This window comes from Etheostoma cragini, chromosome 8, assembly GCF_013103735.1.
Source record: "Etheostoma cragini isolate CJK2018 chromosome 8, CSU_Ecrag_1.0, whole genome shotgun sequence".
Lineage (NCBI taxonomy): Eukaryota > Metazoa > Chordata > Actinopteri > Perciformes > Percidae > Etheostoma > Etheostoma cragini.
The window spans coordinates 10,145,197-10,162,391 of record NC_048414.1 but is presented as its reverse complement, the minus strand read 5'-3'; the positions used below and the strand labels follow the sequence as shown (position 1 = coordinate 10,162,391).

At 39.5% G+C, this 17,195-nt stretch overlaps 1 protein-coding gene across 1 annotated transcript in view; it reads right to left on the bottom strand.

Annotated features, from left to right (window-relative positions):
* rgma (repulsive guidance molecule BMP co-receptor a) overlaps positions 1 to 8,533 on the bottom strand; it is a 12,118-nt gene extending 3,585 nt beyond the window's left edge. Inside the window, exons 1-3 of the mRNA XM_034878266.1 lie at positions 7,906 to 8,533; positions 3,904 to 4,019; positions 1,456 to 1,973 (exon numbers count right to left, since the gene is read on the bottom strand). Of these exons, the coding sequence (XP_034734157.1) occupies positions 1,456 to 1,973; positions 3,904 to 4,019; positions 7,906 to 7,919 (648 nt within the window). The 5' untranslated portion in view covers positions 7,920 to 8,533. The remainder of the gene's footprint in view (positions 1 to 1,455; positions 1,974 to 3,903; positions 4,020 to 7,905) is intronic.
* Between the last annotated feature and the right edge of the window lie 8,662 nt (positions 8,534 to 17,195).

The window sequence follows — 17,195 nt, the reverse complement described above, 5'->3', positions numbered from 1 at the left end:
ACTCTACTAGCTTGAATATCCATCTGCTGCACCAGTTCTGTCTCAATTCCCCTAAACCTTGGCTATTAATTCCCACTTACATTAACTTCTGTTTTTTTCACTGGCTCATTCCTTAAGCATTTAATGAAAACAAACAAAAGAAAAATGCCTCTATTATCCCTCCATCAGAATGAAGATGGAAATAACCAGACAGTTTTATTTGCTGTAGCAAGAGCAATCCACCAACAACGAGTTCTGCTAATGCAGATATTTTACCAGAGGGGCCTTGTTTGCACAGGTGGCATTGGCTGCTGCCTTGCTTTCTCTTTGTCCAGAATCAAAATCTTTATAAGAGCTGTTTCATTTCCTTCCAAGAATAGCAATACAAAAAATGCCTCTCAAAATTACTCTAAAAGATAAAAAAACAACATAGATAATAGAGTATCATTAAGAAACCTTGATTGCAGAAAATTGTACTTTCAATGAATGGGATTAAGAACAAAGTCCTTTTATGCCTTAGTCTAAATACTTCAGTTATAATACGCCGCAAAGTGGCTGAGGTCCACAATCATTGCTGTCAAAACTTTGCCAAATCTGGACCAAGAGTTTGCCAACTACAAATACTCCTACCTCTTTGTTTTTGACCTCAAGTTCTACTGAAAATCATTTCAGGCACAGCCATCCAAGCCAACCAATGTACCATTAAACAAAATCACTGTAAGTAGGAATGCACTGAAGCTATGAAAGAAAATATCTCATAACATAGACAAAAATGCCTACAGTTATGTACAGACTACATTTCTTAACTTAATGTGCTCTGTGTGAGCTACAGAATAAGTAGGACAAACATCAGCCTGAGCTGTCTACTGTTAAAAGTGAAAATTGAGCCTTGTGTTAACATTTGACGCAGTACTGCTGTTATAGTGCTAACATATCATTTATAAAGCTTATCAAGATCTTTGCTTTTGAGCTGGAGTTGGTTTCATTATCTGTCATTATGGACCTCATCCAAACACTAACCAGAGTCCACTGTTTGACAGAGAAGCAGCCCTACAACAGCTCGCACAAACAAAAAATACCAACCACGTGATTTAAACAAAAATAATCATAAAAACAACAAATATGACACATCAATACAGCAAGGTGCAAGTAAAGATGATCTTAATCATAGATGCATTTGTTCATTATAAAATAAAATAAAGAAGAAAAGAATACAGCATTTGAGATGCAAATGTTTGGGCATTTTTGCATCATTAATTACTGTAATGATTAGTTGATTATCACAATAGCTGCAGAATGATTTTCTGTTGATGGTAGAGCGAAACGACTAGTCGATTGATGATTAATTAGTTAAGCAAAAATGTGAATAATTGTTAGATACAGCCCTAGTTGAATGACTGTTGATCAATAGTTATTGTTTCTGACCTAAGTAGACTATATGGACAAGCACAAAGGGTGAAAAGAAAGGATCCCCACCTTGCTCGTGGCGGTGGCCAGAGACCCTGGCACCACCGGAGTGTTGGTCACCTGGACAGACAGGTATTTGTTGTGGATGAGCGGCCAGGCTCCTTCCACCTTACACGTCTGAAAGTCGTCACCAAATGTTCTGAGGTGTGGGTCTCCAAAGAAGCCACAGTGAGTGTAGTTGGGCGGCGCTGTGTTTCGTGGAAGACTGCGCTCATATTGGCACACTTCCGGGCCATCGGAGCGCTCCTGACTGTCAGGCAGTAGTGGCGGGGGTGGAGGAGGAAGTGGGGTGCGGGCACGTGGTTGGGATGTCGGCCCCTCCTTGGAGCAGTTGTGTTGGGTCATTAGATCTTCTATGCCATGCTGGGCGGAGTGGTACGCCAAGTCCCCCCTGCAGGTTCGTGCGGTCCGACGTACACAGCTGTTGTACGCTCGCAGCGCTGTGCAAAACTCCTCCTCCGGTCCAGAGATCGAGGTGGAGGCCCAAAATTCAGAGTTACACTTAAGGATCTTGCACTGCAGACTCACTGTCAGGGAGGATCAAAATACAGTTTGAACAAAAGAAGAAAACCAGAGGCCACCATGCCATTTAGAAAGATGAATGTGACACAGAAAAAGCTATAAATATACTTTGGCTGTTATTGAAAATAGTTTAAAAACACAGATACATTATACTAAATCCAAAGCAAGAATAATCAAGAACTCTTTCAACTTATAATGAATACCGATACAACCATTGTTGTATGGGTATTGTTGTACTGCAGAGCCAAATGCAGTCCTAATATTCTTACATTCTAATTATACACATTATAATAATAATAACAAAGCAGTATTTTTTTTATATTTTTCCACATTGTTTTGTCTGTTACGTAGTTGGCATCTTGTCAAAACGTAGCCCCATGAAACACAATAAAAGGCTAGAGAAAAGAAATAAAAATTGAAAACGCCATGATATATTGCTTCTGAGTTTTGTTTGTACACTAAAACTAATAACATCTATTCTAATCTATATATTTTCAAAACTTGAAAGTGTAGTTGCACCCAGTGGCTTCTGGTCTATGTAAAAGGAAAAATGCCATTTAAGATCTTAATCTACACCTTTAGTGATAATAAACGCTGCATGACCGTAGATTGTTGTCTCCAGCTTTATTGCCACATCCGGCCAACTCTTTACAGAAATGTTCTTCAAACATGTCCCAGGATGCCATGTTGCCACACTATGTTTGACTAGTATTACCTTCCACTAATAGAGCATTCGTTTGAATAGGGCTGTGAAAACTTTCAGCCAGTGTCAAGGGGGGAAACCATATCAACGCTTTGAAGTCACACTTTAAACAATATCCCTCCTCAAAGCTTCACCGCAGCTCTCTCCAACCCCCCGATGGCAATAAACCAATCTTTATCTCAACTATCAGTGCATTATCACTTTGTTGTTGACAGTAAGTGACTTAAGAGGAAAACTGATAAGGGGTTGGCAAACGTGCAAGGTGAGCTGAATGAGGTTTCCCCACTGCAAAAAGTGACCCATTGCAACCATTGCATTGTCAAATTACAAGGATATTAGGTCAATTAAAACGCAAAATTATGGGTGTCTAATATAACATTAAACTAGCATTGGCTGCTGCAGTTCACCTGACCTTTTGAAAGACCTTAGATCGTGTGGTGGAACAGGCACATTCAAACCATAATCCACCAGCATGCTCGCTAAAAAAAGGTTTTAAGGGCAACAATCAAAAATCTCAAAATTGTATTTCTTGCATAATAACCCAACTTAAAGTTGGGTTATTACACACACACACACACACACACACACACACACACACACACACACACACACGCACACCCAAATAAAAAATAATGAAGGGTTGAAGGCTGCAGCAGCTAAAAAAAGATCTCTCACTTTGCTTTTTCTTGCACTAATAAATTAAAGTACAATAAAACATTAACCAGTAGTAGGTTACTTGAACTAGTCGAGGTGCCCTGTACCATGGCTGTTCACTTTCCAGTCTGTTGAAATATTTTCCAAACTTTCAACCTTCTCCAGACGTATGCACGTAGCTAGAGCGCTTCGTCCTAAATCTCTGTAATCTAGCTAGCAGCTAGATTTTGATCATTTTTGTATTGAGTTTGATGGGATTCCAACTGATATGCTATTTTTTGTTATAACAATTAACTGACTTTAGGAAAAATCGCATTTGTAATGAAGCCTTAGTAACTCGATCTACTTACAACTATTATATGACAAAAATATCTCGGCTAAAAAATAGGGACCGAACGTTGCAACGTTGGTGCAATTTGAAAAAGTAGAGTTAACGTATAGCTAGCTAATTAAAGTTATGTTACGTTATGGTTTATACGACGTATGTCGTATGCCAGAGGTTTGCCTTCTCTTTTAAACGTGTAAAACTTTTACTATTTACTTACTTTTTAATTAAAAAGTTAAAAGTAGCATCTTACCGGAGGGGAAGAGTGAGAGAAACACCGCGAGGACTCTGCACACGTCTAGAGCCGAGGGTCTTCCTCTTTTCCCCATAACCATCCATCCAGCTCGGGGTCGCACTTCACTCCTCTCCCTGGTCAAACCGGATTTAGGAAGGACAGAGAAGAAGAGTTAGAACGGCCGAGTCCTTGTTGAGAAAACACAAGTCCATAAATGAGGTCCGAAGACGGTCCTTTAATCTCATCACTAACTGGTAAAACGTTTTTTTTCCAAGCTCCGCTATGAGACTTAGCTAGCTAACTCAACGGCACTCAGTGCAGGACAAACGGCTGAAGCAGCCAGGCAATATATCTTCCTTTTAGGGAGTGTCGAGAAGGTGCAGCCTCTGTGGGCCAGCGGACACACTAAACCAATCACGGCTGCCTGTTCTGCCCTTAAACCCCCCTCTCCAAGTTTCAAATTACAACTATAATGTGCAGACTTGTTCGACGACGACCGAGTCTTCCAGACCCACAAAGTGGTAGTCCACAACGCCATTATAAGAAAATGTTGATTTGCGGCTATAACCTCGCTGTGGAGGGAACATGTGAAAAGGAAATCGTGGTTGTCCTTCCACAGAGCATGTTTGCAGAGATCAATGCAGAGGGAAGAGTAGGAGAACAACCAATCAATATAAACAGTCATCAAGTTTATTCTCAAAGAGCTGTAAATTATCTGCTTTTACCCATCAAATCAGCACTCATAACCACGTTTAAACCTGTCATATGTAATGTTAGGCCTAGATCACTTAAAATGGTGGCTACAAGCCAAGTTAACCTCTTCAATCCCACAGACCCACTGGTAGCTAGGTCAATTTCACTCCTGCAGTGCAGCCAAAATCCACATAACCTTTTCACATTTATCAGGCTTAGGCTAATGTTGGATACATATGTACAAAATGATGCATAAAACATTGAGAATATTCACATTTGATCAAGTAGTGGTGAGTCTTTGGTATACATGTTTTACTCACTTTAAGCATCATGTAACCTATAAACTAGATTTGGAACAAGCTGTTACAGAATACATAATCAGTATGGGTGTAACAATAGGCCTACATCAATCTGGATAGCTATATTGATTCAATGATCGACGATCCACTATCATCGATGCAAATCATCATCTTTATTTTTAAATTCTCGCTTTATGTGTTTTTATTTTCATTAAAAACAATTGTTTGTTTTTCATTTTTATGTCTAAAAGAGCCCAGTAATTAAATTGGCTTTTTTTTTTTTTTTTGTGAGTTAATATTATTGTTATGGATTGTGTTAAATAGGCATATGATGATTTCGTATCGATTGCAGGGATCGTATCGTTGTCCAAGTCGTATATATCATATACGATAAAACTTTTGACATGATTAGAAACCCTAATAATTAGGGCTGCAACAAACAATTATTGTCATTGTCAAATTAAACTGCTTATTATTTTCTTGATTAGGCCTACTTAAATGTCTGTAAAACCCATCACAGTTTCCCTAACCTGACGGATTAAAATTGGTTGTTTTTTTCAACCAACAGTCCAAAAACCAAAGATATTTAAGTAACTACAGCATTAAATCCTCATGTTTGATGAGTAAATCTTTGACACGTTTGCTCAAAAATGGCTAAAAACACAATTATCAAAAGAGTTGCCAATTCGTTCATTGATTAATTGCCTAATAGTTTTAGATCTATGTGACATACTGTCAGACAAACAAGGTGATGGGGTTATATTATAATGGGGGAACTGGATTTGAAAGGGTTATAGTGGAATGTAACCTCCATGTAACCCACTTTGTGATATAAGCCTGTAATTATATTATAAAAACTCATCCTAAGGTTGTTAAGTTGCTAGAGAAAACACAAAGAAAATGAGCTGTGTGTTCTCAATGACACAGCGCTGGACAGAAATATTGTACTTTTAACCGATGGCAATTGTTTCCAGTTAACCAGCATATAACGGTTAAACTTGCAAAACCAACCATGATGCCTTGATGTAGTTAAAACCACCCAACAGTACATGAACGAATTTCAACATGTACCCATGTTAACACATCAAAAATTAGAAAGAATATATTTCTTTGCATGTTGGTTTAAAGGATTTGAATACATTTCCACTATCAGCAGAGCAGGCAGCAATCCCCTCCTCTAATACCACCTCCTTTGATTATCATGTACAAATGACACACTACTCCTGTCTTTTACTGCTATTCAAACCAAAATACTCCCAGAGAGATGGTTGTGCACTCAGGTTGACTGGCTATACAGTATTTTTCCATAGTGCTGTGAACGTCTTTGTGAGTGCTGTCCTTCTCATGGATGATGGATACGTTCTTGTACAATGAGGTCTGAGCCTACACATGTTTTCAACAAGGGTGGCCCTGTGCAGACTGATTCCCAGCTCTAATATACCACGCATTCCCATCTGAAATGAATGACTGCAGCTGTAAGGTACACGCTGCTTTTTGATGTGTTTTGATGGATTGTGGGATATTTTCTGGCTTTTATCAGCTAAACAATGGTTGCAGAAGCAAACTCAAGAATGAAATTCAGCTATACAACTAGAAGAGCTAAGATGCGGCTATATGTAAGTGTGACAGATTTATGTGTAGTCGACCGTTGGTTAGAAAAAAAGCTCAAATCAATTGTTTCTTCATCACATCCTGAAAATAGATGGTGCCGATTAAACATTTGAAACCTGTTGAAGCGACTTTGCAGACAAAGATGCAACATGTCCGTACATTATTTACTACCAAGAAGCTAATATGGGATGTTTTGCCCCTGTTCATATAATTAGTCGGTGAATTGGTCCTAAATCCTTAGCCGATTACTCGTTTTAGAATTGTCTTTATGAGAACAGTCATTTGTTATAAGTAAGCTTTTTTTCAAATGTTAAAATAAGGATTAGCTGTATCCATAATTCTCATTTCAAAGGCTAATTTTGATTGGTTTGACTTCACCAATCAATCAAAATGAGGTTATGACCTAATTTTCAATCAGCAGATTGTTGGATTGCTTTTTAATGGAATGTGTTTTACCTATGGGGTTCAATATTGCCATATAGGGAAATGATAAACCATGTATGAATTAGAAAAACATCTCCACAGAGAGATTTCTATAGAGACACCAGGCACAGAATAAGCTCCACATTCTGTGACAGGTAAAGGTGACATAATATAACAATAAAACTCCATAAATCCAGTCCAGTAACGTTTTATGGTGAAGCTTTATGTCTCTGATATCACCTGTCAAACATGACACAGTTTTGACATTTTTCTTGACCTAAATTTGGTGTAAGTAGGCTAATAATCTATTCTTCAGTGTTCATTTTTGTGCACTAGCCTACATTTTTCCATGTATCTATCCGTCTTGACGGTGACAGCAGACTGATCCTTTTTTCCAACAGATGGCGCTTGTTGTGAGCTCTGATATGAAACCTCAAATCATGACACGAACGCACATGGCATTATGAAGACAACCAAACCTGTAATTACATGTGAGCTTTATGGACAGCTAGGTTATTGGTCTAATTGCAAGCTGTCATGTAGTTAGGATTTCAAATGTATAAAGATGCAGCCAGCAGGCGCATTTGTCCTGTTGCGCTGCTCTGAACACGATCATCCTTTTTATTGCGTGTCAGATAGAAGTAGCCGCAACGGCATTTCAGGTTGGGAGTAGATGTAATAAATGCTGATATGGCAAGCTAAATAAAATAGTGCTTTAAATTAAGCCTGTAGCCTACTTTAAAAGGCACGAGTCAAATAACAGTTGTTACGCATTTGTGTTTGTGTGGATCAACCAAATTGATCAAGTTTTTAATATTGCAAAAATCCAGCTCTCCGGACTGTACATCTGGCTGAAAAATAGGCTACACATATTTTAGGACATAGAGGTACAGTTTGAAACCCCAGCAAGCAAAGCAAAAACTGGCAAGACTTCTGCTTAAACTCAGTTTATGTTAAAATTCAAAATAAGTCTCCAACTAACAGACAAACCAACCTTGGCGGCTGCATGGGCTCTCCGCGACTTTGGGAGTCCTGCGGGAACCCGGAGGACAGCGAACAGGAGCGAGAGGAAGCAGACTCCTAAAAAATCTCCCCCTTAAAAAAAACTCGTTCTGTGTGTCACTGTAATCCGAAATCAAACGCACTCAGTAGCTTTCTGAGTGTTAAATCCGACAATCTGTGCATGGTGTCCACCGATATGCGTCTCGGTGAAATGAAAGTGCTTTTTTTCTTCTTAGTTGGGATTCATTTAAACAGCCACTTCTCGCACCCGGGGGGACTCAGATCTCCGCGGCCGTTGCTTAACTCATTTGACTTTCGGTCAATCGGAAAGCAGATATTATGATAGATTAAATCCAGTAATTGCCCTCATCCGCGCGTCGAATCCAAATTGTTGGTTATAGTCGACGCCGGGGAGAAAAAAGCCCAGAGGGCAAAGCTGCTGCTGCTGCTGCTGCTGCTGCTGCTGCGTACGGCCCGATCCGCTGTCTGGATGTTGTGAAATCGCTAGTTAGAAAGTGTGAGAGAGACAATGATCGGCTCTGCATGACGCCGCTTGGAGCCCCAAATCTCAGCTGTGAAACCCCCCTTTTTCTTACTAGTTGTTCTCTCTTTGGGAGAGTCCTCAGACTGAGGTTAAAAACAATGAGTGTCATTTTCTGTTAAAGCAACTGAAACTATGTAGCCTATGTATTGCCATCTTGTCATTTCTTGATAGTGATAGGTAGGCTACCCTATTTTTGCCTTATTTCAGAATATGGCCCATCTGTTCTGCAGGATTTGGATAGAACTTTCTGCACCTTTGACAACCCAAATAAAGTGGATTGAACTGCCACTTAATTTACACACTTTACATGCTTTATTACTTTGTGGTGTTGATTTCCAACAAATAGCTCCCATTGTCAGATCTACACCTTCGCCAGATAGCCTAACGTTTAGCAGACCCTCATCACTGCAAATCGCAGGTTGGAAAAAAGACAAATCCATAATAATCATGATTTATTGGAGGATCAGATGGACAAACACTTTTCCAGGGAGGAGAGGGGGGTGGGGTATGCTCAAAGGCAGAGAGGGCTGCATGGAGGCTGCACCTGTGTTTTAGGATAGTACTGCATGCAGGAAAATACCACCACCCTCCCCCTTTTCCTCTTCAGCTTTTCAAGCCTCCACTATGTGCAACATAACTGGTTGTCTCTGCTCAAGTTTCCCTCTGATCAGGAAAATCCATCAGGGAGGGCCAAGGCTTACAGTATCCGAGTGAAGCAGCAGAATGCCAAATTCAGTGTTGTCACTGTGTCCAATCCAGCAGACATGGAGAGCTGATAGTTAAAACCCCCTGTGATTTCACCTTAACACTGATGCAGTAGATGTTGTTAGCATGCAGATACCGGACAGAGCTTTTACATTACATCATCCCTTTGTGCATCCAGCAAGAAACTGACCCCTGTAATCCACTCGTTTACTATCACAGCCCAGACCTGCCCTTTCCAGATGGCCACTGAGAGGCAACATATTTTGCACTGATGTAACATAAGAACATGAAAGAGTGACACCCCAGTGTGAAAAGAATGGTGTTAGAGGTGCCGGATGCCGGCCCCATCTCAAACACAGCTGGCGTACTCGCTGCCTTGCTGAGGTATTATGGCGAGTTAACACAGCAGGTCTGCTTTACATATCACCAGATTAATAAAACACTTTTTTTAGTGTTGCGGTTCAGTATCTGCTGCATTTTACAGAACAAATCAGTGACAGCCATGTAACTGTTACAGGCTCAAATGAAAGAAGCATTCAGTAGTACTTCCCCTTGGGGCTCTCTGAGTTTCCTTTAGTAGCCTGTGATTTAGTCCATTATAAAAATCTCTTAAACTCAGGCTGCCTCAGCAAATAACCAAGAGCCAGAGCAATTTATTTTTCAAACCTTGTGATATAAAAGTAATATAAATCCAGAAAAGATTGGCTTACTAATTGATATTAGGCTACTCAAACTTCCCCGACACACAGAATATGTTGCTGCAGGATTTCAGCAACATGATTTTTCAGATCATCACATGTTGTACTTCCCCACTGTGGGATCAAAAGTTCACTTTTGTCTTCTTGTTAAAGGACAATCATGATTTCAGATGCTGATCATTAGTTTATCATCAATTCACCTTACTGATGACAGACTCAGTTTCAATACCTGTTGCATTGTTTTGTGTGCAAAAATAATAATGATCTGTACATAACAAATGTGACCACATGTTGGGAGTGGATGACATTATGAAAGACATGCAGGAAACCAGTCGGCAATTCCAGTATTTCTGAGTCAGACATGGATTAGTAAACATTGTGTGCTCCTACTGACCTTCCAGTTGCCTTTTGAAATCCCGCAGCATAACAATTAGCTTGTCACAGTGGGCCGGGCCTCTTTTTTTCTCTTTTCTGTCACATTGCTTGTGTTTCGGACGCCCCTGAAAGATTTGACAGAGGCTGTTTAGAGATTATACACACGCATCCTATTGTTTCATTTTGGGATCATTGTTTGACCGAAAAAAAATTGTTATTTTTTCTGTTGTTCTATTTCTACACTATTTACAAAATATTATCCATTGCCAAGTGGAGTTGATTAATGTTTCATACACACCTATAAAAGAGCTGAAAAAGGTTTGTTATCCATTGATTACAAAATAATTCGGATAATCCATTAACTGATAAAGTAATGTCCATCTTTTCCATTGGGAGGATTTGCTGCATTTCGTTGCCATATGTGATAATAACCTGTGTACCTTGTAGGTCTTGGATTTTTGATTTTTGGACAAGACAAGACATTTGATGACATCACATTGGGCTTTAAGAAATGTATAGACCAACCAATGAATCCATTAATCAAGAAAAAAACATCTGCAGTAATAACAGGCAATTATAATCTAAATAAAAGGAACCACGGTTTCATCTAGGTTTTTTGAAAATTACAGCCAGAAAGAACAAATAAGTTGTTTAGTTTTAATGGAATATGTTAGATTTTGCGTTGCAAACAAAAGCTGTATATCTTTTCTGATTTTCTTGTGAGGTTAATCAATTCTTCAATAAAAAATAAAAAATACACTATTAATGCCAGCAAATGCTAATGTCTATCTTCCCCTTTGAATGACACATGTAAGTCAAACATATACTACATACACTTTGTATGCATATCCCTCAGTGTGTGGAATATTTTATTGCTGGCATGATATTATGAACTGAAACACATCTTGTAGACCCCACTGAGTGCATCAAATATGACTGAAGCGTAATTTTCTATGTAAAAATTAACCTCTCACTTCCAAATGTTTCTCTTCTTTTAAAGGCTGTTAAATGATGAAATACAGTTAACCAGTGAGAGTCCCTTAGCAATACAAATAGACTAAGATATATGCTTTATGTACACGATTGACAATTTAAAAAGAGTGGGTAGTGCATCCAGCAGCACCGTCTTTGGTAATAAGGTGTGAGCATGAATGCAAAAAAATCTATTAAGTGGTGATATGTGGGGCTCAGACAGTGTGTGGAATTACTGCCATAGTCAATATCAGTGCAGGAAGCTTGCAAATTGGCCTGTTGGTGCACACAGAGGAATGGGCTTGAATGTGCATACCCTCATTACAGAAATCCCTATCAAGAAGAGTTTTTTTTTCCTTTTTCTAAAGCCAAAATTATTCACAGTGTTTAATTCCAGACATGAACAGAACCAGACAGAGTGTGTACAGACTGCAAGACAAATAATTAGCTCCGCTGCTAAACAGAACTGATCTTGGTAAAAGACACAGCACATCAAGCCAAGTTTTAGGGAAGACCATTAGTGAATGAATAACTGTTTTTGACCATGAGTAATCATCACACTTTTGCACCTGACAAGGTTTGAAGAACACATGCTGTTGCTGAGCAGCCATGGCCCCATTAGCATGCAAGATGTCATAAATGCATGCAAGAAAAACTGAGGCTTATCTCAATAAAACAGCTGCCTTTTCAATTTCCTGCTTCTGAAATTAGGTGCAAAGAGTGAAGAACCATCTAAATATTCAGTTTATAAATATATAAATTAGAAAATGCTTTTCTCCACACAGTGTGAAACGCCTTTCCGGCAATTTCATTTATAGTAATTCGCAACTAATCAGTCGGGAAAATAATAAGCAATTTTGGCATTATGCATGTGTTTGTCTTTACACTCATAAAAACTATTTTTGGATGTTTGTTTTTTTGGATTTTCCACATACAATAGTGCATAGTGCACCAATTTTCATTCTTAGTAAACTAAAATTAAATACGGAAATTGTGTGAGTCACATTTATTTTTAAGACAACATGGATAAAAATAATTATGTTTAAGCTAACTCCAGGTTAGGAAACCTTGTTTTTTTCACTGTCACAGCTGTATTAGCAGCAATCACTTGAACGTCTAGCCAAAATATTGTTAACTACACCAGACAATTCTCTGTAGCTTCCTATCAGAACCAATAGTTTCCCTCCATCCAAACTCAGACTATACATCGTTGACCTGTGTAAAGCAAGCCAATGATGACATTGACAGAAATACAAGCACAGACAAGTGTAGACTTTATCACAACAAGCTGATTCACAGTCTCAGTCCTGCTATTTGTATTATGTGCATTTGAAGGTAAATGCTGCCAATGTCAGCCAGCCTAAATTCTTCACAGCTCTTTTTATGTCCTGGCTTTTTCTTGCTAGTTTAACTTTACTAGAGTTCTGCAGTGTTGTCCTGTATGCACAGCTGCAGGGGCTACATCCTGCCCTTCCTTTTGTCCCATCTTGTCACAATAGCTGCAGAGGAAAGCTCAAGTTTTTGCAGGTGCCAGCAAATTATCTGCAGCCCCAAAATCTTTTTGCAGCTTTCATGCTCTGTTGATAGTGAGAAACAGGAATCAGGCTGATTCCTTAAGCTGCACAGGGGAATCTGATGCATGTAGTGTTTGCTGTTGCCTTAACGTTTATCACATGAATAACCATTAATTTTGCTTTTAGAAACCATCACAATGCTGAAATCCAATAAGACACAATCTGAAATGGATTCCTAAACCAGTCTAGCCAGTAAATCTCCAGCATTATAGCACTGTTGGCTTGCAAGTTTTTCACCTTTAGCCCCGGCTGCTTCTAGCTCGCTCTCTCTTTCTCTTTCTCTCTCTCTCTATTACTTTGACCACACACATTGACTTTAAAGTACCCCAGTTAGGGTAGTTGCTCCTACAAATCCCACAGCTTGCTTTTTTTCAATAATCTAATTCCTTTCAAGCTAATATGACCATTATTGCATGTACAAAAATCACTGAAAATAATGTAAATGTAATGTAAAAGTTTTTAGTCTACCCATTCAATGTCTGTGCAGTAAAATCAATTTCATTTGCAATATAAATTGGCAGTCCTATTCTAGTTTTAAACGATTATCACGGGTAAATTGCTTGATAAAATCTTAGAACAATCCTTCCAACAGCGTAATTGTATCCTCAGTGGGTGGAATGAATAAATTTGCAATTCTAGGGCCTAAAAAAGATCATTTCCATGCTACAATATTTATAGTCTCCTTAAAACTGTTGGAGAGTGGAATTCAGTGGGGGCCGAAAGAACAGATGGATCTAAAACTCATTAAGATGTATGCAGTCTCCTCAGCAGGCCAAAGAGGAGCTATTTCCCCTTCAATGCTCCCAAATATTTGGAAATGCCTCTTGTGTTGTTGCTGAAGACAGCGGGGCCACAGCACTACTAAATGCCATCCATGTTTGTATTACTGTGCAGCCATGTAGTCCACTCCATCTTTGTAAAATGTGCGGTTGCTCATTAATGAGCTGTGGAAATGTCAGCGCTTTGGGTTCAGATTAATTAAAGAGCCCACAGACGTATAATTACAGGAGAGAGACTTACAGATATCCCCATCCCTCAGAGACAGTGGACCTTTCCCCCCAGGGTTGAATATGCTGTTATTGATCGTCATATGTAAAATGATACTGTAATTTCTCTGTCTCGGCAGTTGCAATAGAAGCAGGTTAATTGGATCAGACCCTAAAAAGGAAAAAAAAGATGAAACATTGATGCTGAACAAGCTATAAAGGTTTGATTTGTTATGTCTCAGCTCTGGGATCGTGTTTAATACGCATTGAGGTTAATTAACAGTAAGTCGAATGGTTGTTGAGCTCCACAGTCTGGCCCTGCCCTTGTGGTGGTGATGGCTTCAGGGGTTTGTTCAGGTGTTTGTCAAACAGTCTAATGGCGATTGAGGCTGTTGATGTTTTACTGACGGTTCTTTATGGCGAGCACCTCACAGTGCGTGGCTGCGTAGAAAAGTTGTGAAACAGGAGGAGACTCTAGGCCCCCCCTCAGAAGCAAAAATCCCAATGGCAGAGCCAAAATAACATCAGTGAGTCATTGTTGCCTTCAGGCCACGTTGACTTTATCTTCTCTGTCTCAACATGCTGGCTGGTCCTCTCACCAGTAACTTTAATTAAAGCTAGAGTAGGAGTAGCCACATATTTAACCTCATCGTAATACGTCTCTACGATCCACGGCCAGTTTGCCTAAATTTCGTAGAGAGTTATAAGTCAAGATTTAGATTTATGTGATGGTCAAAAACTGTATTCGGATAAGTTGCCCCCACTTATTGTTATACAACTGAAATCATATTAGCAAAGGATTGACAACTTCCCCTTGCCATGTGGCAGTTAAATTACACTTTGCAGAGAAAAGAGTAAAAATGAATGGTGGTTTTCTGATCAGTCTGTATGCCCCTACTTGCCCATTTATTGTCAACATTTCCTCGTATTTGCTGCAATCAAAGCAACCCAAGGGAGGCAACATACCTTTGGTTGAAGAAAATTCAGGGATATGACAAATGACTTATTAGGTCAAATAGGTTGCCTTTTACGAAGAGCTATCACGTGCCCTGACAGTACTAGTGGGTGTCTGTCAGGACACCTGATAGCGCTTAGTAAATCAACTAAACCATTGGCTGTAAAAAGAAAAAAGATCCTCAGCATGTTAATACCTATTTTAAATCAGCGGTTCAGAACAGTGTGATGAATTGTATGTGCAACAGATATGTACTATCAAACAAAAAAGTATTTGCTGCTCTTAACAGCATGCATTGTTCTTGAACTGTGCAACCACTGACACAGTAAGCTGCCAAAGTAACTTTGAGGATAAAAAAAAGCATCCAAAAGGCATGTAGGTGCAGTAACTGAGAATATCTATGACAGGAAGCTGTGATATCACTGGTCTTGCACCATTGGTTAAATGCACACTACTTAAATAAAGCAGCACACACAACATTACATTGTGTGTATTTCACTAGCAGGAAACATTTCCAATTTAATGTTTTTTATTTATCTTTTTTAAGATCAATTGCACAAATTGTCTAAAGCCCTGATCAAGGAAATACATTTTCCACTAAAGTCGACAGCTCTTTGCCAGTGGCAGAGCCCAAAGCTATGTTGCTGCCTCTTGTTAGTCAGCTGGAAGCACCCAGCCGTCCACTTAGCACATGGCTATTATATCCAGCACTCTGATAGGAGCTGGAGCTGCCACTTCAACTTTACTGCAGGTGTGAGGAGCCAGGGAAGAGTCTGAAAAGTAGCTCTTTGTACTTCTGAGCTGCACATTCGAAGGCAAGCAAGTTGTTTTATGTGCACTCGCTGAACAAGAACATGAAAACAAGCTTCCTTTTAATCTCTGATTAAATATCTTTGCCCCATGAGTTGAGTAGCAAGACTGGGGAGATATTGCATTAATAATCTCTATGATGAGCAGGCTTTTGAGGGTGGTGAGGCCTTCTAGTTGCCACTAACAAGCACCAGAGAGGTGAGGAGTTGGTGACAGATTAGACTACATTCCTTGCAATGGAGGAAAATATGTGGACTTCCTGTTTCCTCTGAATATCAAACCACACCTGGATGAGCTCAAGGGCCAGTCCAAGTATAGCTGGTTTCCACAGCCTCAGGTTCCTTTTCAGTCTGACAATAACACGGCGGTGCAAAAAGCTGGCTTCCTCATTTTAGTTTAATGAGACCACTGTGTTGGCACAACAGGGCTTCATGTTGAAAAAAACGTGGGCAAAATGCACAGGGTGGCACAGCTGAAAAGCTAAATAACAGTGCAGTGTCATGTGCAACACACTGAATACAAGGTAATACCTCCCAATGCGTTACTTGTCGCTTTAGATGGAGGAGGACATTATTGCTGCTTTGATGAGCTTCCCCAAGTTGTACAATTTAAAGATTATAAACCACTGTGCAGTGCTTTGATAAACAATCTAATTTTGACGTGTGGGTTCAGATTTCAGCTTCTTTGCACCCTTCAGCAACAGCAACACAAATGCAGCACCTCGGGGTGTTTGCCGGAGTAAAAGGATCTTTCCAAAATAGTCACCCCACTACTAGCCTTGAAGCATTAGTTTCTTTTGTGGTGTTACATTATTGCAACAGTAAAACCAGTTACAAAAAACTGTGTTTTGCTCCTTTTAAATGAGCTCAATTGATTGTGTCAATGTTTAAATGTGCCAGTGGATGGTCAAACAGTGTCTGAAACACCCTCCATCCACATCTTTCCCACTTTGGAATTATGGGGTGGTTGCATTCAACTAGTTCTGCGACTTTTTCTGCGACTTATGCCCAGTTTACGCAGTGATTGGCCAGGTGTGTGGAAGTAAGAAAGTAAGCGGGTTTTGAACTTCAATTTTGAGTTTTCTCTTTTCACACAACTACACTTCAACATAATGAATGCCTTTGACGAGAGACTGTCCGCCCCTTTTAATGACAGCACCCTGCCATGGTTGCCACACAAGATGTCAGGAGTCCACCTTACCTCATCTTAAAGGGTATTTTTGTCTTTTTTTCCACCTATTTTGCCATGCATTTGGGTCTAATAGACTGATGTGAACAAAAATCTTTGAAATTAGTCTAGTTTTGAGCAAGAACTAGGCTGTCTCGAACCAAGCTGTAATGTAACCCAATGGGGCATTTGTGCACCCTTAAATTTTGTCCTCTAAAAGTGATTGTTTTTACCATTGAGGGGCTCAGATTGTTATTCAAAGTGTCTGACAACATTAGCCATGTCATGAGGTGAATTCTTGTCTGAAGACAGCAAAGTGGAGCATTGGAAAATAGGGTCCAGGTTGAAAAAAAAACAAAGTTACCCTTTAAGATTTGCTGTTCTTTGTCGTAATCGGTCCATGGAAGAGTTTGAAGCTGTTACCAGCCTGGCCTGGACAAACACATATACTTACTACCTAGTTCTTACAAAATGTAGGCTTTTGACCTTAACAGTA